At 49.6% G+C, this 20815-nt stretch overlaps 1 protein-coding gene across 1 annotated transcript; it reads right to left on the bottom strand.

Annotated features, from left to right (window-relative positions):
• Nucleotides 1-1113: 1113 nt before the first annotated feature.
• On the bottom strand, nucleotides 1114-18998 carry SHOX2 (SHOX homeobox 2). Its single transcript, XM_082224612.1, has 5 exons — nucleotides 18557-18998; nucleotides 14420-14628; nucleotides 9128-9185; nucleotides 8742-8830; nucleotides 1114-2585 (listed from the first exon to the last, which is right to left on the bottom strand). Exons 1-5 carry the CDS (start codon nucleotides 18849-18851, stop codon nucleotides 2292-2294), a joined length of 945 nt encoding a protein of 314 aa, XP_082080738.1. The 5' UTR covers nucleotides 18852-18998; the 3' UTR covers nucleotides 1114-2291.
• Between the last annotated feature and the right edge of the window lie 1817 nt (nucleotides 18999-20815).

Raw genomic sequence — 20815 nt, 5'->3', positions numbered from 1 at the left:
GCACTTATTGAAAATCGTGACGTCAACAATGAATGAATCAAAAGCGGAGCAAACCTGAGCGGAACAAAATAGATCGTGCGGACAACAACATGTAAATGGAAAGTAACAGCATATTTTTCTCCGGCTTTTCTCCTCCTTCCCCCCCCTCCCCACCCCCTTCTTCTTTCCTCCTCCTCAATAACTTAAAATACTCTAGAAAAAATACGGTCAATATAAATAACTTTTTTTGTTTTTCTGTTTTCATGGAGAACAAATAATTACAAATCTCTGTTCCTAGCAGAGTTCGACTTGCGACGAGGTCTTCCTCCTCTTCCTCTTCCTCTTCCTCCTTCTCCCCCCCCCCCCCATTTTCTTGGCAAAAAAGTGCCCTCAGCTCTGGAAGGCTTTCAGCGGATGAAGGTACCCGGCTACTCCGTAGTTCCTTCTCCTTCCCCCTCCCCTCCACCAGCCCAGATTATAGCTATATAAGCCTTTCGGAAAGGAAAATATATATAGATATATAATATCACAAGATTACGGGAATGGGTACACCTTTATGAAATCAGATGGGAAGTTTGGACAGAACTATCAAGCCACGAGCTATCGCAGCCCGAAGGAACACTTCGGCCTGTATCCTTTTCAAAAAAATATATGCGTGCGCTCCATAGACTTCCTGTCGTTATTGGGACGGGGCATTGCGGCTGCTCGTGGGTGCAATACAATCTTTATATTGGATGGGAAGGGAGAAAACAAACTGCTATTTGTTTCCTTACTTATTAGGGTTGGAAATCAGATAGTGGTGGTTTTTTCCCCCTCTAAACACCCCCTTAAATAAAAAAAAATTAAAAAGCTGGAAGCCCCGATCCGGATACAGTTAGTCGCGCATCAATTCCATCGAAATCAATAGAATTTATGTCAGTCGCGACTGACTATTGATTTTGATGCGAGGTGGAGTCTTCTCTGCTCGGCTTGGAAAACAGAAGCAGCTGAGATGGTCCATTAAGTGTGGAAGGCATTCAAAATTCTACCAGGATGGTAATAGCTTTTTTGTGATGAAGACCGACCAAAATGCCATCACCAAACTTTCGAAATCTCCAGACCTCATCGGGCTCGACTGCTGAGCCCCAAAAGGGGGGGGGGGGCTTTTGGAGAGGTGAGAAAAATCCGAAATCTGCGTGTCATAGGGCGCCTGCTTACTTGAAAGTAAGCCCTTGTGCTCAGTGGAAATTTTATCTTCCCTTGCAGAGTGGAGTGTAAGCTTCAGTGCTTACTTGAGGCTACAATCCTGTCCCCGCAGTGATTTCAAGGAGCTTAGGCTAAGCATAAGGTCAGAAGGCTGGTTTCTCCGGATCGGGGCCTTGGGTTAAAATCTCTCTCTTGGGGGATCCAGAGACTTGGCTTCGTTTTGTGTGGGTTTTTATTTTTTTTGTGGTGGTGGTGGTTCTGATCGAGGTGAAGTGCAAATGATCCGAAGGGACGCCAAGAACAAATAAAAATAAAAGCAAACAAATACATGCAGACCCGGAACTCCACGAGTAGAAGAAGAGTCCCGGTCACTCACTTTTCCCATTAGAAATTGGCAGAGAAATAACCGTCTGTCTGTCTCTCTTTCTCTCTCTTTCACACACACGCACACACATTTTTTTGTATATATAAAAAAATTCACCGCCCACCCCCACCCCACCGCCCCTACCCCCAATTTTTAAATTCTTCTTTCCTTCTCATCTCCGTTTCCAGACTGTGGCTGTTAAAACTCAAGTATCTGATGCAACGTGGAAGGAGGCCCGCCTCTCTTATCAAATTTCTCGTATTAAAGTGATCTTCGCAGAAAAAGGTCAGTTTCAAAACCTGTGAACTTCCCAGCTGCGCGTCTATTTCATCTAATTCTTTTAAATAAGTATATATCTTCCCGCCAGTTTCTGAGCAAGCTCTACGTTTTCTTCTCCTCCTTAGTATTCTTATTATATTATTAGCAGTAGTAGAAGGGAGCTCTTCCCCTCCCTCCATTTCAAAAGGGGGGGGGAAACCCACATTGTTCCTTTTATTTGTTCATCGCCTTGGGTCTATATAATATAGAGAGAGTTGTTTCGTTCCGGGGAACGCCTCGTGCTTCTTTCGTCTTTCACATTTTAAGTCGCGCAGGACCAAGACAGAAAGTGGGGGGTGGCGGTGGAAAAGCCCTTCCTCCGGCTCCGTGTCGGCCTCAGTAGAGGAAAGCTGGCCGCGGAGGGAGGAGGAAGAGGCGGGCAGTCTTCTGCGCACGCGCGCGCTGGGATTGCAACGTGCCCCGGCTGCGGCGGCTGCAGGAAGAGTCACAGGCCCAGGGCGGCCGCGTGCTTTTTGGCTTTGAGTCTGAGGTCCGCGATGCTGGAGTTCTTGCTGGTGGTCTTGGCCGCCGCGGCCGCCGCCACCACCGAAGCGGCCGAGGCGGACTCGGCGGCCAGCGTGGCCAGAGGGAGCCCGAAAGGCGGCGCCGGGAACATCATGTAGGGCGCGTGCGCGGCCAGGTGCGGGTGGAGGTGGTGGTGCGCGTGCGCCACGGCGCTGTCGAGCTGCAGCTGCGCCTGCACCTGAAAGGACAAGGGCGTCACGTTGCAATGACTGTCCTGAAAGGGGCAACGAGAGGGGAAAGGGGGGGGGAGACAAGAGTGTTAGGACGACCGCCATCTCAAACCCTCCCCACAGCCTCCAGGGCTCCAAGCCGCCTCAGCCCACTTGGCAGGGGGAAAGGCCCGCGGAACTCATGGAGACTTGACTTCTGAATACACTTTCAGTGCCACCCTCAGCTACTTCTTGTTTTTAGCAGGGTGGGGAAGAGACTAAAGGGGTGCATGGTTTGACTGACTGAGGAAGGGGATCCTTCGGGGTTTGTGGCTTGCATCGATCCCCCTTTGCTACCTTTCCCCTCATTTTGTTGTTTTATTTGTTGAATTTATATAACCGCCCTAGACTGCCAGGAGGTCTCAGGGCACTTCACAAAATCAAATTATGAAACTGCAAAATATATAATCAAAATAACAACAACAACAACCCAATAACCACCCTCCCCACAAAACCCACCACATAGTAAAAGGCCATAGGATGTCACTCCTCATAAATGGAGCACTGAAGATGCTTAGGATTGGGCTCTGTGTTTTTAGTACCTGCCTTTAAAAGAGAGAGAGAAGGGTTTGTGCGCACAAGTCTGATTGAGAGCTACAACCCTTTGTGCCTAATAGTAAGGCCCACTGGGAAGAGTGGGACTTTCACTGAGCAAAATGTAACTAGGATTGCAGCATGGATTTATTTCGGGTTGATGAGACACATAATCTCTGGCTTGCGGGTTTGAGCCCCACGTTGGACGAAAGATTCCTGCATGCCAGAGGATTGGGCTAGATGACCCTCGCGGTCCCTTCCAATGCTACCATTCTATCACTCTGTGATTTGTGCAGCATGCTTACTGGGAAGAAAACCAGCAGCAATATTCAATGGAATTTAATCCGTTAGCACCAAAGCCTTACAATTGCACAACACCACAGGAAGCTGCCTTGTACCGAGTCAGACCATGGGTCCAATCCATCTCTGTATAGATGGCTACCCTTACAATAAGCAGTGGCAGCAGCACTCTGGGCCTCCCAGGTTTGGTTTTGTCCCAACCCCTACCTGGAGATACTGGGGACTGAACCCGGACCCTTCTCTATGCAAGGCAACTGCCCCAGCTACCAGACAGTTTCCAAACAAATGAATGAATGAATGGAGAGAACTAACCAAAACTTAATTGCTGGCACTGAAACAACCAAGTCATCATATTCACGAAAGCAATAACCAGTTAACGGCATTTGAGGTATACAGCTCAGCTTCAGAACTTCTATCACAGTCCTGAAAGATCTGGCCTCTGTCAAAACAAAAGTCCCTGAGCATGTGCAGAATGCCTTTCCTTAGGACCCAAGTAATCATAGTCAGTCCCTCACAGCTGTAGAATTAGAGCACAGCATAGCCACAGAGCCTAGGACTTGCTGATCAGAAGGTCGGCAGTTCAAATCCCTGCGACAGGGTGAGCTCCCTTTGCTCGGTCCCTGCTCCTGCATCCTAGCAGTTCAAAAGCACGCCAAAGTGCAAGTAGATAAATAGGTATGGCTCCGGCGGGAAGGTAAACAGCGTTTCCGTGCGCTGCTCTGGTTTGCCAGAAGCGGCTTAGTCATGCTAGCTGCATGACCCGGAAGCTGTACGGTGGCTCCCTCGGACAATAAAGTGAGATGAGCGCCGCAACCCCAGAGTCGGCCACGACTGGACCTAATGGTCAGGGGTCCCTTCACCTTTACCTATAGCCACACCACAATTTGTGGTGTTTTTCCCCAGGTCCTTGAGTGATTATTTAAGACAGGCTATTTCTGAAAAAGACACACTTACTGCTTAATCCAGTGGTTTTCAACCATGGCCCCCTGGGGTGCCTTGCATGATGGTCAGTAGTGCCAGGGGCAGCACTGGCCTCCAGCCCTATTTCCTTCCCCCCTCCTCTGATGCCCTCTCGCATCTCTGCCTCCCAAAGGCTTGCACAGCTGTTTGTTGCAGCGCCCTGACTACAAGATCCCCAGGCGAATGGTGCCTCTGGGGCTGGCCAGGGAGTGCTGGTTGCTAGAAGCTGAGGCAGCCTTGGAGTAAGCAAGCAAGCGGGCGAGGAAGCCCAGCCAGCCAGTCCACGAGCCCTTGAAGCTGGTAATGGACAGTCAAGTGGGAGGCCAGGCTGGCCTTTCTTGTTCTTGCTGTGTGTAAGACCTGCTTGGGAGCTGAGTGCGCAGTGCTGAAGGGGCGCCTTTCCACCAAGTAGTCCCAGAGGCACCCACTGGTGCCGCTGCTGCCTCCCAAGGTAAGGTGCTGGCCTCACATTCACCTTTGGCCAGTCTCCGTTGGGCCACTAAGGCTGGGAGCATCATCTTCCCAGGCCCCCGTGGGATGGCGTAAGGAGGCACCTCTCTTTGGGGTGAGCTCAGAGACGGGGGTGTCAGCAGCGGCTGCCCAGAGGACCCCCAAAAAGAGGGGAGAGGAGGTTGAGGGAGCACTCCACAAGGGAGGGTGTTTGAAAAAGGGTGAGAGGCTGCTAGCTCTGCCAGCAAGGGGTGACATAACTGGGCTCCTGAGCCCCACAGGGGTGCCACAAAAAGAATGTACAGTCATACCTTGGGTTACAGACACTTCAGGTTGCGTTTTTTTCGGGTTGCGGACCACTGAAACCTGGAAGTACCATAATGGTTTACTTCCAGGTTTCGGCGGTCGCGCATGTGCAGAAGTGCTAAATCGCGCTTTGCACATGCACAGAAGCTCCGAATCGCAACCCGCGGGTTGCAAACATGCATCCTGCATGGATCACGTTCGCAACACGAGTGTCCACTGTAATTGGTTAAGGGAGCCATGGACTCAAAAAGGTTGAAAACCTCTGGCTTAATCCCAAGCGCATGAGGTCTTTCTGTAGTTCCCAAGTAGTGGGGAAAAACTGCTGCTGAGCACAGTCGCGGGGCCTGTATTATAACAGGTCTAAGCCTTGACTCATTGAGCCCTGAGCCAAGTGATACTCGTCATCCTATAAACGTGCAGAGTGTCACCCCTCACTGCCATATTTTAGGGATTGCGCAAAAGACTTCCAGGTCACATTATGTTACTTTCATGCAAGCATAATCCTCCAGCGTGGGAATGGGAACCTGTGGCCTGACAGTTGTTACTAGACTACAACTCCCATCACTTCTGACCGTAGGCATGCATAATCTCTGGTCGCCTTTCTTCTGAGTTTACTGGACTGGCTGAGACTGATGGGAGCTGAAGTCCAACAACTGCTGGAGGACCAAAAGTTCCCCATCCCTGCCTAGCACATTTCCTCTTGTAAACTAAGCCTCTCTGGTTGGCTAGACAGCAGACAATCCGGTTGATGATTTGGTTAAATATGCAAGCTATTTCTCCTGGACGGCCTTGTGAAATGCAGTAAGTATGCACTGATCTGTGGATGGGTGCTCCTTCCTAATCTCCCTGAACTTTCTGACTAGTTGGGCCATGTCCTACATTGATTAACTTGCCAGTGTCATGTGCCTTCTGCAAGCAGCATGTTCCTTATTGCAGGCTCTACTCATAAGTAGTGCTGCTTTGGCTATGGCTGAGAGGTACCCTCATGTGCCCACTGCTTCTGGTTTTCTGCTTGCGGTTACTGCCAACTGGTTTTGCATGCTAGTTGACCAACCATAAGCAAAATGGAGGCTAATTGGCTGCACTTCTCTTTCTCTCCTCCCTCTACACTTAACACAGACTCCTGCTTTCCAATGAATGGGCTTGATTGCCCTTTTTTCCAGTTTGCTTGTTCACTCATCTGCTTTGACCATTTTTTTACTAAACACTTTTGCTTGCTCATCTGTCCACACCATCTGAAGACAGGTGAAGTAATTATCCTGCCCTAAGGTCCATTTAATTAAAAAAAACCCAGAGCAAAAGGAGAAACAGGCATTCACCGTGGATGCTAACCTGCCCTTGGATCCTGCACACATTCAGTTTGCTTAAATGCCACTGAACTTCAAGACTGCAGCCTTGATAGCATCAAGACAGTGCAGAGGCCCCTCCTTTATCTTGCTCCTTTCCTCTCAGCCCTCTAATGACTGTACACATCTGTTGCTCTCAGTCATCTCCCATATGACCTTTATGGTGTTATTACCCACACCTTATCAACCCCAGCACCATCCACAGTTTGAGACAACTATTGTTGCCACTGCTTTTATTTATCATGGATGCAGACGGCCGGCAGAGTCTTCTCTCTCCCTTCCTTACTCTCGTTTCGCAAGGGAGAGTCTCTCACCCTACACATGGCTCATGCAGCCCAGACCCACCCATGTTTAGTCACAGTGGCGTAGCGTGGGGGGTGCAGGGGGGGGCCGGCTGCACCGGGCGCAACATCTGGGGGTTAGGGTTAGGGGGCGCAAATCCACGGGTTAGGGGGCACAAATCCATGGGTTAGGGGGCACAAATTACTTGCCTTGCCCCGGGTGCTGACAACCCACGCTACGCCACTGTTTAGTCAGAGGTTAGCCGCACTGAGTTTCATGTGCCTAGGACCAGTGCTTAAGAGACAGCTGTTTGTCTACAACCAAATGATGAGCAGTTTCAGTTTAGAGCACACCAATATCATAGCCATTAGAAGATTGACCACTGAGGTCAATAAGCCTGAAATGTGCAACTTCTCTAGGACAGAAGACAATTAATCTACGAAAGCTATGGAGGAAGAACCCACTGAGTTTTGAGGTCCAACGTACTTATTCTTAATTAGATTACTTAGAAGCTCTGTTGAAATCAGCTGAAGATAACTTCCAAGTAATTACCATAATTCAGGGGCTGAGTTAGGAATGTTTATGCCTGTTGAAGTTATGCCAGAGTGGACTACAGTTCCCATCGTGTGAGGCCGTTGGCAACACTGGCTGGGCCTGGTGGGAGTTTAAGGCCAAAAACGTTAGGAGGATAACAAGCTTTGGAAGAGGACTTGACCGTGCCAGGGGTACCTTACCATCAGGCTTGTAAGGTTTGCTTTTCATTACCAATGTAGGTTGCTAAAGATAGACACTACTCTAAAAAAGGGGAAATAAAAGCGGTATCAGTAGGACTCAGGCTCTCCTGTTAAAATTAATACAGACTACATGCCTGCTAGTTCATAAAGCCACATAAAACTTGTGGAGTTTTTTTGTTTTCTGAAAACCACCACAACTGGCCACCCCCCTGCTGATCGTATTAGTAGAATTAAATAAATACACACACCATATAGTCATGCACACCTATGTATTTTTGCATTGATAAACCCATCAAAATCGATTCCTCTCATTTGGGTGGAAGCTCAGGAATTCACAGGAGCCTACAGAGAGCTGGGCAGGTTCACGGAGGCTGCCACCCTAAGTGAATTTACTAGGCAATAAGCCACATTAAACACCTTAAGTTCTGAGTAAACATGCATAGGAGTTGAGAGAGAACCTGACTTAAATGAGCCCTTAAGCTGTGGTCCTCTGCCAGAGCCCCGTGGTAGAGCACCTGCTTTTCATGCCAAAGCTCCCAGTTTCAATCCCTGCCAACTCCAGGTATTGCTGGGAACACCCATCTCTGTGTCACTTCCAGTCAGTTTTAGACAATCCTGAACCAGCTGGACTCATGATCTGACTCGGTACTGTATAACTTCCTGCGTGCCGCTTTCGAGAGAGGAAACCCCACGGCGGTTCCAAATACTAAGCATGAACGAGATCCGCTGAGCATCTAATGGGAAACCCAGATTCACTTCCCGATCCCTGGTACGCACAAATGCCGCCTCAGCACATTTCGGACTTTCCGGATCCTAAGCACTCTTCCTAGGAAGTAAGCTCCCTCGAGACCAATGGGACTTAATTCCCCTTTAAATCAGTACCACCATTTAAATCTGCAGCACCGAACGGCAGAAAAGCTGCAGCAGCAGCAGCCCTGCGCGCCTTTATTACGCGCTGGCCAAGTCCCACTGAGCTCAACGGGAGCTTGTTTCCAATAAAGCACACAGAGACCGGGTCGGACTGCACGGCACATGCACTCAGGATCGGAGTGTTCAATGCCCAGACAAAACACACACGTGTCCAATCTCCCCCCCCCCGCAGGAAGGCAACTTTTAAACATTCCTTTTGCGCATATGATTGACAAACTAGAGAGAGAGAGGGATAATGGGGCACCTGCGGGAAGGCCATCTTGTGGCTCTTCCTACCATTGTGGGGCTGACGCCCACGGGATTCTCCCTTTGTACTTGCCTGCTGGAAAGGCATCCTCAAAGCGCCCACGTTCACGTAGGGGGCAACCCGGCACGCTTCAAACTGGCTGGCTGCTCCTATGAGGACTCCTGCAAGAACAGAGGCAGCGATCGGTCAGAAACTGAGCTAAAAAGCACAGGACATCTAATTTTTATTTCACTTCGCTGGGAATGCTCCCTTGGCTCTTTGCGCGTTGGCAGCGCGTATTGTGCCCAATGGGGCTTATTTCCAGGTAAGTGTGCAGCCTTAGGCAAGGAAGAGCCTGGAGGTTTGGGGGGAGGCAACAGGAGGCCCCCAAGAGCCTAGGATTTAAAGGGGAGGGTTGTATTCCCTGGGCCAGAAACGTTTGAACCCGTTTACGCGCGCCGCTGATCCAATTCACCTACCTTTGTGGAGTTGGTTTTCTTGCTTTCTGCATTTAGCTCTTCTGTTCTGAAACCATACCTGCGCAGACAGGAAGAAGGCGAGCTCAATACAAAGCCGCATCTATCTATTTATCTACACACAGTGATTTCTCTGGCCATGCTTAAAACCAGTCAATGACCCCAGGAGCGTTATCTTCCTGGCTCCTACTGGGAGCCTTCCTCTCCCGAATCCAAATCTTATTGGAAACTCCGCACTGCACGTGCGACCTAAAATAATCTAGGCCCACCGTTTTGACCAGGGTGTCCAGAGGGGAACGAGGAGGGGGTCTTGCATGCACCTTTAATAGCTGCATGACAAGCCGCAGGCGCTGAAATTCTTTCTTCTGTATTACTATTAAAGGGGCAAGCGAGACCTCTTTGGTTTGCCTCTGAACACGCCAGTAAATTGGACACTTAGGAGACAACCCTACGCACACTTACCTGGGGAAAAGTCTCATGAAACCAAGTAGGATTGGCTTCTGGGTAGCCATGAATAGGATTACACTGTTAGGTACAAACATGTCCTTTTTTCTTTTTCTTTTTTTTAAAAAAAACTTTACATAGTTTTTTTAAAAAAAACTTTACATCCAGAAAGTTTAGTAAACCACATAACCAGATTTCAGTTTTCTTGAAGTTTCTTAACGATTTGGGGATCAACAAGCCCCCTCCCTCCCCGTTTCTAGGGAGAAGCAAATGTATCCCTTTCGAAATGTTGCACTCCAGAGAATTTTGGATTATGTGCGTGCCAGATTTCAGCCATCTGCGCGTCGCATAAACTGTTGGGAGGTGACTAAGTCTTGCTTCGACTTTCTAAAGAGAAAAAAGCAAAGGGTTTCGCGTTCAGAGGAGTCTAGAAATTGGGATGACTTGTGTTGCAAGTTTCAAATTCTCGAATAGTTTGAGAGTGACCATTTTGAGCTGCAACATGGAGTCTCCTCTGTTTTGGGAGGGAGTCTCGTTTTCAGATATTTACAGTAATCAACTTCCTTGGACGTGTAGTGCTCCACATTTCAATTCTTTAGCTCATATAAAAGTAGTTCCCTAGAACTTCAACACACACACAATTAAACAAGCCAGTAACTGAATCCGTAACTTTGTGCATCTTCACATGCAATACCAACCTAGTTCTCTGATTTCCCTTACCTTCTCTCTCTCCCCGCCTCAGTTCCGACCCAAAACAAATCCAAAACATCATTGTATCAGTCTCCTTTTCCTCTTTCACAGTTACTATTTTAGGCTTGAATCCTAAAGAAAGATGCTTCTGAAAACTTTGCATATTTACTCCGGAGCAAGACCCACGTTTCAGTAGACGTTTATCCAAGTTGGTGTGCTCAGAGTGCAAGGTGCAGCCTTACTTGGAAAGAGTTACGAATAAAATCAGTTCAACTCACTCCCTTTCCGAGCAAAAGTGAGGCACAGCCCTTAATCTTCAGTTAAGAGCTAAAATCCTATACACACCGACATGGAAGCAAACCCCACTGAACTCACAATAGGACTTACTTCTGAGTAGACAAGAATAGGATCGCTCCCGTTAAGCAGGGGAGTTAGATGGGCGAATTTTGGCTAGTTCCCGTAGGGTTAGGATAGAAGGGCCGTTTTGTTGCTCATTATAATTCCAAACTGCGTTCCAGGGAAGGGAGAGTTTACTTAGGAGTCGTTTTGCTAAAACGAATGGGAAATATTACAATGCCGGGGGCCAGTTGCATGTTCCTCCGGCCCTCGGGAGTAGATTGCACCACCAGCATTGCAAAGGCAAGGAAGGCGCCTAGGATGGGCCTGGAATGAAGCTGACGAACGCCTAAACTTTGCCTGAGCATCGCTCCCTCCCTACCCGCTTTAGAATCGGAACTTAAAAGAGCGCAGTTCTAGGATATGGACAGTTGCCGCCTGTTCTGGTTCTTGCTCAATTACTTTCTCGGGGCCCGTTTCATCTTTCGCCAGCCGAATCCCCACCAGGCCTCCCCCCTCCCCTCCATCTCGCCGTGCTATCTAATGCTAAAACACACAGAGACACACACACCACACAAAAAAACCTAGTGATAAAGGGGTTTAGATGTTTGCGCAATAAGACCCGAGAAGAATGCGCTCATTAAAAGCCTGTAATATTAATTAGCTTTATCTTCAAGAAAAACGAAACACCAAAGCGTTTAATGACTCACTTTTGGGGGGTAATTACTGTCATAAAAGCTTCACTACAAAGAAGTTGGAAAATTCTCTGTTCCTCTGTGCAGTGGAGTGTAACACAGAAGCGGAATAATTGTCTCATTATTATGATAATCTAATTTGCTGCCATCGGAAGAGATGGGGGGGGGGAGAGCTTCACTCCAGGCAAGGAGATAACTTTGGCAGTTGGAAATGGGGAAAAGTTTGAAAACCTAAGTGAGAGAATATGAGGTGTACCTACAGCCTTGGGGCCAGGCAGGTGTGCTTGGGCAGGCCGACCCTATGCGTTTCCACGCAGATGTAAGCCCCACTGAGTTCAATAAGGTTTGCTTGCTAGGGAGTAAGTCCCATTGAACTCAGAAGGACCGGCCTCCGAGTAAACCGGGGAGGGGGAGAGGATCGGGCACTTATTTCAGCCCCATTCATTTCAGTGGGAGTGTGTTTCACATTTCTGCCACTGAAATCAATGTAATTTAAATGTGCTTTAAAATCTTGAGCCCAGATTTATATATTGGGGGAAAGCGCTGGGGAGAGAGATCTGTTTTCCATCTCAAAGGTCCTCACTATCATGTGATCCTTCTTCCCTCAGGACCCTTTTAAAGGCGGGGGAGGAGAGGAGGGGCAACGAGGGACGTGAAAGCTGATTGGGATCTTATTCTTTAAACTGTCAAGGCACGAATCCTGTCCGTTTCCACATTCAAACGAACATCCCAGGAGTCTGACACACGCAGTGTGACGTTTCTTTCCATGGCGCGTCCTTCCAAGGAAGCAAGATATGCCAACCGATCCTGGAAATTATGACAGCCGGAGGTCCTGGTTGCGCTTTCTGAGCAGAAGGCCCCACTGAGCAGAGTCGGTCCCTCTTCCAGGCAACAAGATCGGGCTGCGCGCTCGCTGACCTGGGAGCCGGTCCACACGAACTTGCACGAGATCGCGACCGCGCAGTCCGATCCTGTGCATTTTCACAAAGCAGCACACCTTTGAAAAGCGCGCCGTTAGATTGCGCGCCTGAGCGTGCTTACTCGAAAGTAAACCCACGGTGTCTACTTCCGAGTAAAGATGGCTAGGGAAGAATGAAGGGGGGGGCGTTCATTTCAGCTTCCAGCCCATACCCCTGCCGCCTTCCAGGCTCGCCTTCCCACCATCTGCCAATGGGAGCTGGGAAGCAAAGTTTGAAACAAAATCACAGCGAAGCGTTTTCTGGGGCCATTTAAAAGGAAGGAGGCCTTAATTTATGCAAATCTCTGAAAGTTATTCTGTATGGATTATGGTGGGCACTGGTTATTCTTTTGTTGAGTCAGGCAAATCTCCCTCCGTAGGTATCGCCGCCTACATGGAAATCTATATATAATATAGATATGGACATACAGCCACACTCCATAGCGTGGTGTGTGTGTGTGTTTATAAAATCAGAAAAGCAGAGGCAGATAAAAAAGAAGGAAAAATCTTTTTCTTTAAGCTGCGATGTCTTTCAAAAATTCTGCTCTCCCCCAGCACTGTCTCTCACACAAACCCTCTTACACACACACACACACACACACACACACACACCCCTTTGCTACAACGTGGCTGTTCAGTGTCTGCCTTTATCCGATTACAAGATGCAGAGAAAAAGCCTTTAAGAGCCGAAGAGCCGTTTTGGTGCAGATGGCAGAGCCTACGAGCAACAAAGATGGAAGGAAGGGGGGCGGGAGAGAGAAGGTATCTGTTACAAGCCAGGAGTCGCTGCTTAGCCTCCCGGCTGCAGATGTTCGGGGGGCCTGGAAGTGCTCTCCATGTGTTCCTACAAAGGCGGCCCAGTTTTCCGCGGAAACGGCGCTGGAATGACGGGTCGCCTTCGCTCCCGCTAGACAAGGGTCTCCGGGCCTCTGGCTGGAGCCGCGCTTCTACCTCTGGACCCAAGTCCTGCCTTTTCTGGACCACAGCCTCTTTTTTTCCCCTCTGGGAGTGGGGGACGGGGGCAGCTTGACAAAGATCCCCAGCAATCTCTGGACAGTGTAAGGGGAAGATGGTCTCCAAACAGCTCTTTGAAATCCGGCTGCATTAGCCAAGCCCCGCGCTGCCTGAATCTGTTCCTTTTCTGAGTCCCTGGGGGATTTTTTTAATTACTTCCCCTTTTAAAAAAAGTAAATGGACTGTAACTGTGTACACTTTAGCAACTCCCAATTTCGTTTATTAGTCAGCCCTTCTATAAAGTTAATTCATACATCCGCCTTCTACTTTAAAAAAGAAAGAAAGAAAAGAAACTGAGCTAGGGTCAATGTTTAAAGGCAGAAGGAGAATATAATACACATGGACTCGGTATTTTTCCCCACACGGAAAGCTTAGCTATCCGAAGTCATAGAAACGTGGACCGCACTTAAGCACACTACCAACCACACTTACACGCCTACTTTGAGCACTGTTCACTCTCCTCAATTGGCTCAATTTTTTCTCACTAGCTACTGTTTCAGTTTTAGATTGTAAGCTCTTTCTGGCAGAGACCTTTGCTTTTTGTTAAAAAATGATACTGTAAAATACCATAGACCTGGATGGTTCTAAAGATAGCAAGCGGAGAATCGGAAGAAACGGGACACAAGAGAGGTCAGCACATCTAGATGTGGGCGGAACTATGGAAGCAAAATTCTTCTAAGAAGATAGAAACAGCCCCTAAGCAAAACGCACCAGGAAATGACATTTCCTCCCAACTCATAGGTGTATATTTAGGATGAGGCCGAAAGCGCGCAGATACTACAACACAAGGTCTGCTGTACTCCGGATTCGCCACTCTTGTCTACTCAGGACCAGGAACAACCTTTTGGTGGAAGCCCCCTTCCTCTCCTAGCGCCATACAATTCACCCCCCCAAGCAAAAGCTTGCAGAAGAAGGGCACCCACCGAATCCGAACCTACCGCTACCAACCATCCATGAAAGAGGAAGCAAGTCCACTTTGTGACTTGCTTGCCAATGCAGCGCGCGATCCTAAGCCTCTTGGTTCAGAACGGAGCGCAGTGGGAATGAATCCGGAGTCGTGCCAGCTCCCAGGGCAGCTAGTCCGTATGAAGGTCCCTTCCCAGGATCCTCGTGGAGGAGCCCCTCCCCAGCAGAAGCCGAAAGGATTTCCATGCTTACCTGCACCCGAGCTTCGGACAAACCCAGCCTCTGGCTGAGCTCCTCTCTCATGAAAGCGTCCGGGTAATGGGTCTCGTCGAAGAGCCTCTCCAGCTCGTTCAGCTGCTCCAGGGTGAAATTGGTCCGGCTTCTCCTCTGCTTGATTTTCGTCTGTCCTTCGTCTTCCATCACTTTGGCATCCTCTTTGCGGTCCTTCAGCTCGGGGGAAACTGGAGACGGAGCAACAACAACAACAAAATAAAGAAGCAAAACCAAAACACCAGCAGAGACACACAAGCAAAACAAAACAAAAAAGCAGCTACCCCACCATCCCTGGACCACGAGGCCAGCGCCTGATCTGGGTTTCCAACAAACACAAAAACTGCCTTATGCCATATCAGAGCCTTGGTCCATAGAGTTCAGGATTGTCTGCACTGGCTGGCAGCGGCTCTCTGCGATTTCAGGCCGGCGAATCTGGAGCCCTACCTGGAGACGCCGGGGATTGAACCTGGGACCTTCTACATGCAAAGCAGAATCTCTGCCACTGAGCTCTGGCCCTTCCCCCACTTGTGTTTTTACCTTAAGTCAAGCAGAAGGGGGAGGAGGAGGAGGAGGAGGAGCAGCGGTGGCAGGGATCAATGAAACGCTCAGAGGTCACCTCTCTTCCCAGTGGCGAGGCTGAAGCGAAGGAGGGCCCAAGCAGAGCCCCGCGAGGGCGCAACCTGGCCCGGGTCGCTCGTGGCTTCGCTTCAGATCCCAGGCCCACCAGAAGGAAAGCAGCAGCACGTCCCCTGGACGATCAAAGGAGGAACTTAGAGGCTGCACTTCCTAGGAAGTAAAAAAAATTCTTCCACTAGCACCTTAAAGACCAACTAAGTTAGTTCTTGGTATGGGCTTTCGTGTGCATGCACACTTCTTCAGATACACAGAATCAGATACACTTCTTCAGATACTTCAGAAATGGAAGTCCATCAACCTGTGTATCTGAAGAAGTGTGCATGCACACGAAAGCTCATACCAAGAACTAACTTAGTTGGTCTTTAAGGTGCTACTGGAAGATTTTTTTTTTTATTTTGACTATGGCAGACCAACACGGCTACCTCTCTGTTCCTAGGAAGTGTAAGCCTCGTTGAATCCAGTGGGACTTACATTTATGCGTTATATTTATACCCCCCACATATATATCACCGCTGCTCCCACAGCGCAATCCTAGGTACTTCTACACAGAAGTTAAAAGCCACACTGAGTTCAAAAAGGTATTCACAAGTCTTAGTATGCAGTCTTACAAGTGTGCTTTTATGGGATCGCAGACTTTCCCTGAATAGTTTTGCCCTGGATCTTGTTCCAGGCTAGGAAGGGCCACCCTAGTCATTGGGAAGAGAGTTCTCTATTTCCAAAGGACCAGCCCCTGTTCTCCTCAACTTCTGTTTTGCCCTGCCCGGACCCGGGCGCCTGCTTCAGTTCTAAGGGCGCTGACCTGCGCGGTTTGATCGAGGTGGGCCCGGGGTTTCTGCCAGCAGTTCCCAAAGCCACCGCAGAACGCAGGTCCATCCTATTTATTTATTTGTGTGTGTTAAGTTTAAGTCTAGAAAGACATTAAAAATCTGCCCAAGAGCTGGCTCTCCTCCTGCACAGCGGTCAGCTTGGTCTTTGACAGCGATATTATTATTATTATTATTATTATTATTATTATTAGGAGAGACGCTCCGAGCAATGCGTAGTCTACACCTGTCTGGGAAGGGGCAGCAGGTCTGTCCTGAGAACTCCACCGTCTTCTCAGGAGGAAGAAAGGGAGAGGGACCTCTTTTCCCCAATTCCGGTTCGGGACAACAAGAAACAAGTCCGGAATACGCACGCCCCGAAGTCCCAAAGACTTTAAGGTCTCCCTTCCTCCCTCTCGCACCGGTCACGGCACGCCTCCCATTGAAAGCGCCGGCAAGATCCCATAGAACTGCAGCGCCCTTACGCTCCGCGTCTTCTCGACGTTGGCGCTGGCTGCTGTGAAACCCGCGTGGCCTTTCAAGTGGCACCTTTTCAAAATCACAGCAGCAGGTGTCGATGGGGGATCTGACGCGCGGCCGCCGCTGCAATGGCTTCTTGAAGCCTCCTGCTTGCGGGGAAGTCAAGGCATCCTTGCCTTTATTTACTAGGGAGGTGGAGAACGAGCTCCCTAAATGGTAACGTTACCGGAGCAACTGTTTTTGAACTAAGAAGAGTGCGTAAAGTTTGATCACCCTCCTGCTTCCTCCCACTAAACCTCCGTCTGTTTCCCCTTCACCCTGTCGAAATATATATTGTAGGCTCCTTGAGGCAGGGACCTTCCGACCTGATATTACTGTGCAGAACGCCGTGCCTGTTGATTAAAGTATTGCTCGTTTCCCGTCTGTCCTTCCGCAGCACCAACCGTTTCACACATTTCGCTTTGGACACTAGGCCCGGTGTAAACGTGGCGGCGTGACGCGGTTCATTCAGACTGCGGGGGGTTTCCTAATCTACAAACCGGGTTCCCCCGCTTCCTTCCTTCCCTCTCCGAACGTATTTGCCCACCGCCACGCCGAAGTTTGTTTACTGGAGCTGCGTTGGTCTCTAATCATATTCAGAATTTGTTTATAAAATCATTTCCGGATGATGTCTGCTGTTCAGTTCCGACCTGGAGAGAGCTACTTTCCTTGAACAAAAGAGTTGAAATAAACCCTCCTCCCTCGACTATGACATCTGCATCCTCAAACCGCACGCAGGTATTCAAATATGCTTGAAAGCCGAGGGGATCTTTGGATAAGCAAACAGGAGAGGTTTGGTGTTGTGTTTTGCAAAGCGCATTATCATTTATTCCTCTTCCTCTCCCCCACCACCCTACACACCAGTACAGTATAAAATCTTAAAGAGGTCGAGAGCATCGAAGAATAAAAGCGAAACACTTCGCTTGGATTTCAGCATTACTTATTAGCAGAGTTCCTAACATTGCAGAACTACTTAAAAGTGTATGGTTTGTTTTCAAATAACTATTCACCCTTCCTAGGAAATGCACTTGGAGAAAAAGAAGTACCATATAGGCTCCCTTCTTTTAGTGTGCCCAATATTTGATACTTTCATTCACAAATAAACCACTGCGTTTCTAACTTTTAATGATATTTAGGGAGGTTTCTAAGCCGCCTTAAACAGAAATAAATTCGTTTTATTTCGCATTTGTTTCCAGTGCCACATCCCCTCCCCCTCATTTTACATTGCAAATAGGAAAGGGTCTCCATAGTGGGAGCAAATTAATTATCTGCTTAAATATTTTGATAGCTAGAAGTCGGGGCCACATATTATTTTCGCTCAGTTGGGAACAAAATAGTCGGCACATCTTAATTTACAATACGTTGGGCTACTACACTGCGTAAATTACTTTAAACGGGAGAAGAGCCATTACAGGGATAACCTCCTGGATTCAAAAACCTGTCACCGTTTCCAGAACAGCTCAACGCAAAGCCTGACAATCAGGATTTTATTCTTCCCATTTACTCACAGAGGAAATATTTGTGCATATAACTAGACACACATGCACATGCCAAACTATGGTCTGCCTAACCCAGGAGGGCGAGAGCTTGTGATTTTACAGCTTCCCTTCCTTGGGATTGGGAAGAGAGAAAGGACAAAAAAGCCCACATTCCCAAAACATGGCTAGAGTTCAGCCAGGAAAAAAGCGCCACACATTATCAGGTCCCAGACGATCAGGACCGGACTAGCAGCCTACGGTCAAGCGATGGCCGGCTTGCGGTGTTCTTACAATCTGGTCGCTTTGAAACGGCCCAGAAAAAGTATCCATCCACATTAATGGAGGGGGCTCTTTCCCCCAGTCGAGAAGACCAGCCGTCTCCGCGTCTGGACGCCAACGCGCGCGCTCTGCCTCCTCCATCCGTTCCCTGGCAAGTTCCCCCGCCGCTGAGGTCCAACCGGACATAGCAGCGCGCATTTGGGGTGGTGGTGGTGGTGGGGGTCCTCGGAGTCAAACCACACACATGGTCCCCACCCCGCCCACCCCAGGAAGCACCCTTCCCCCGATTCTCCCCCTCCCCCTAGTACTCCCAGCATCTGGTTCTTTACGCGCGGTCCCCTGCCTCTAGCCAGCCTGCCAGGCGCGCCCCCCGACCCGCTGGGCAGAGGAGGGCTCGTTACCTTCGCTGAGCTTGGGGGTGCCCGTGTCCCTGGCCCTGTCGACGGCGCCCATGTCCAGCTCTCGGACCGGCGACCGGCCACCTGCGCCGCCGCCGCCTCCTCCGCCTCCTGCTCCGGCCGCCCCCCGAGCTGCGGGGCTGCTGCCGTCCTCGCGGCCGGGTTCGCTGGATCCTCCGGACTCCTTGGCTCCCCGGACGGGTCCGCTCTCCAGAACCTCCCGGTAGGTGATGAGCTCCTTTTTCTCTTTCACTTTCTGATCAAACGACTTGGAAACAAAAGCGGTAAGTTCTTCCATCGCCGGCGCTGCGCTGGGCTCTTTTTTCCTCGCCCTCGCTTGCCTCCTCTAGCTGCTCCAAGCCCCCCAAGAAACACATCAAGGGGGTTAGGGAGGAGGAGGAGGAAGAAGAAGAAGAGGAGGAGGAGGGGTGGGAGAAAAGAGGGGGGAGGGTGTGGGCAAGGTGCGGGGGGGGGGGAGAGAGAGAGAAGCCGCAGAGGGGCTGGAGAGTTAAAGGGGAGCTGATGCCTCGCAACTGGAGCGGGCTTGTGAAAACGCGAAGATCTTTGACAATTCTCCACGCCAAGAGTTCAGATCTGATAGGGCTGGGAGCTCTTGAAGTCCCCACTATTTATACTTTGCGAAGCCTGCCCCTTGTTCGGAGCAAATTACCTCCCCTTTGGAACTGGGAAGGAACCCCCTTCTCCTGGAGCAGCCCAGCACCACCACCAAGGAGAACAAGAGCCAAACTGGGAAAGGAGGGGGAGGGAGGGAGGGAGAGCGAGCGGGGGGGGGAGGGAAATAGAAAAAGAGACCTCCTCCTCCTCCCTCAGCTTCCTCCCACCCCCCTCTTCCAGATCCAGTGGCCAGGGGTTGCTCTCGGCCATTAATCCAGGATTGACAAGAATCCCTAATTAATTTAATTAGGCGTGGATCTTGCGCTAGTGTCCTGAGTTAGTTAAACACGAGGGGGGGGGAGAAAGGGGGCTGGATCTGCAGGGGAGGGGCTACAGGAAAAATGACAAGGCGGCTGGCTCCGGAGAGGGGAGAAGAGCAGGAGAAAAAGAGAGAAAGCTACCCCCAAACGTCTTCTTTACCAGAGCGCGGGGCTGGCCGGCTGGCTTGCTCGCCTCCTCGCCCGCCGAAGGACCAAATCAGCCGCGATGCCAAGGAGAGATTAGTGCTCCTTTGATCGGCTCTCCACACCACCCCCGCCAAACAACCAGCTAGATCCTTGGGCCTTTTAGATAAAATAAAAATAAAAATGCGGAATGCTTTGCTCGGCTCACACGTTGCCAGCCCAATCCTAAACCCGCCTGGGAAGACGGCGCTTGCCCTTGAAGCTCAGGGACGAAGCGGGCTTCTAGCCAGAACCGCTTCTAGCCAGAACCGCAGCCTGAATTAAACCCTGTACGATTGAGACCCGTTTAGGGTTGCGGGGAGGGAGGAGAGACAGCAGCAGAGAGGTGAACTCCATCAGAATTGTCCCAGCCTGTGTTTGTCCCTTGGATGTCTTGTCACTCACTCCCTCAGTCTGCATTTCCTACACGTCGATCCTAGACTTAACACTGATTTGAAACGGAGTATAATTCCGAATAAACCGCCCAAGGCTGTGCGATGTATATATACACACACATATTGGTCTCCTTCCCATTCCTGCCTGCGCGATGGTACTAAGTTAGGTCTCTGGCTAATTCCTGGGACGCTGGGAGCGCTCAAGGCGCCGGGGGCTCCCCATTTCAGGGAATTTTGCCGGTAAAAATTCCCTAGACCTTTTCTGCTTTATTGGGGGTTTTGGTGCGGTGGATTCAGCCATCCTTTTGGAAATGCGAAGGGAGGCTGACAGCTCCGGGAAGATACGAAGCAGTCAGATCAGTTTAGCCTGGAGATGCGCTCGGGTTATATGGAGAGAGGGGAAACCGTTCCTGTAAAATGCCGAGAGATTAAAGCTTCTGTTGTGATTTTGCCGTGAATTAGATTGCTGTTGCTGCATTTTGCTTTAGGTTCCTATTCTTCATGTCGTTTTGGGTTTTTTTTTGGTAATTTCCTCTCTGGGGTGGATTATCAATGCTCTTCAAAAAACAACAACAACTAAAATACATGGATTCGTATATGATCTGAGATACATAAATGATTTGGGAAAATCTGGCCAGTCTCTTCTTCAGGACCCGGGAAACTCTTAGGTTGCAATCCGATGTACATTCGCTTGGGAGTTAAGTTCCATTGAACTCAGTGGCGCTTGTGTGATCTCAGTAAAAGGACAG

Source organism: Podarcis vaucheri, assembly GCF_965113315.1.
Source record: "Podarcis vaucheri genome assembly, chromosome: 5".
Lineage (NCBI taxonomy): Eukaryota > Metazoa > Chordata > Lepidosauria > Squamata > Lacertidae > Podarcis > Podarcis vaucheri.
This window is presented reverse-complemented; position numbering and strand designations above follow the sequence as displayed.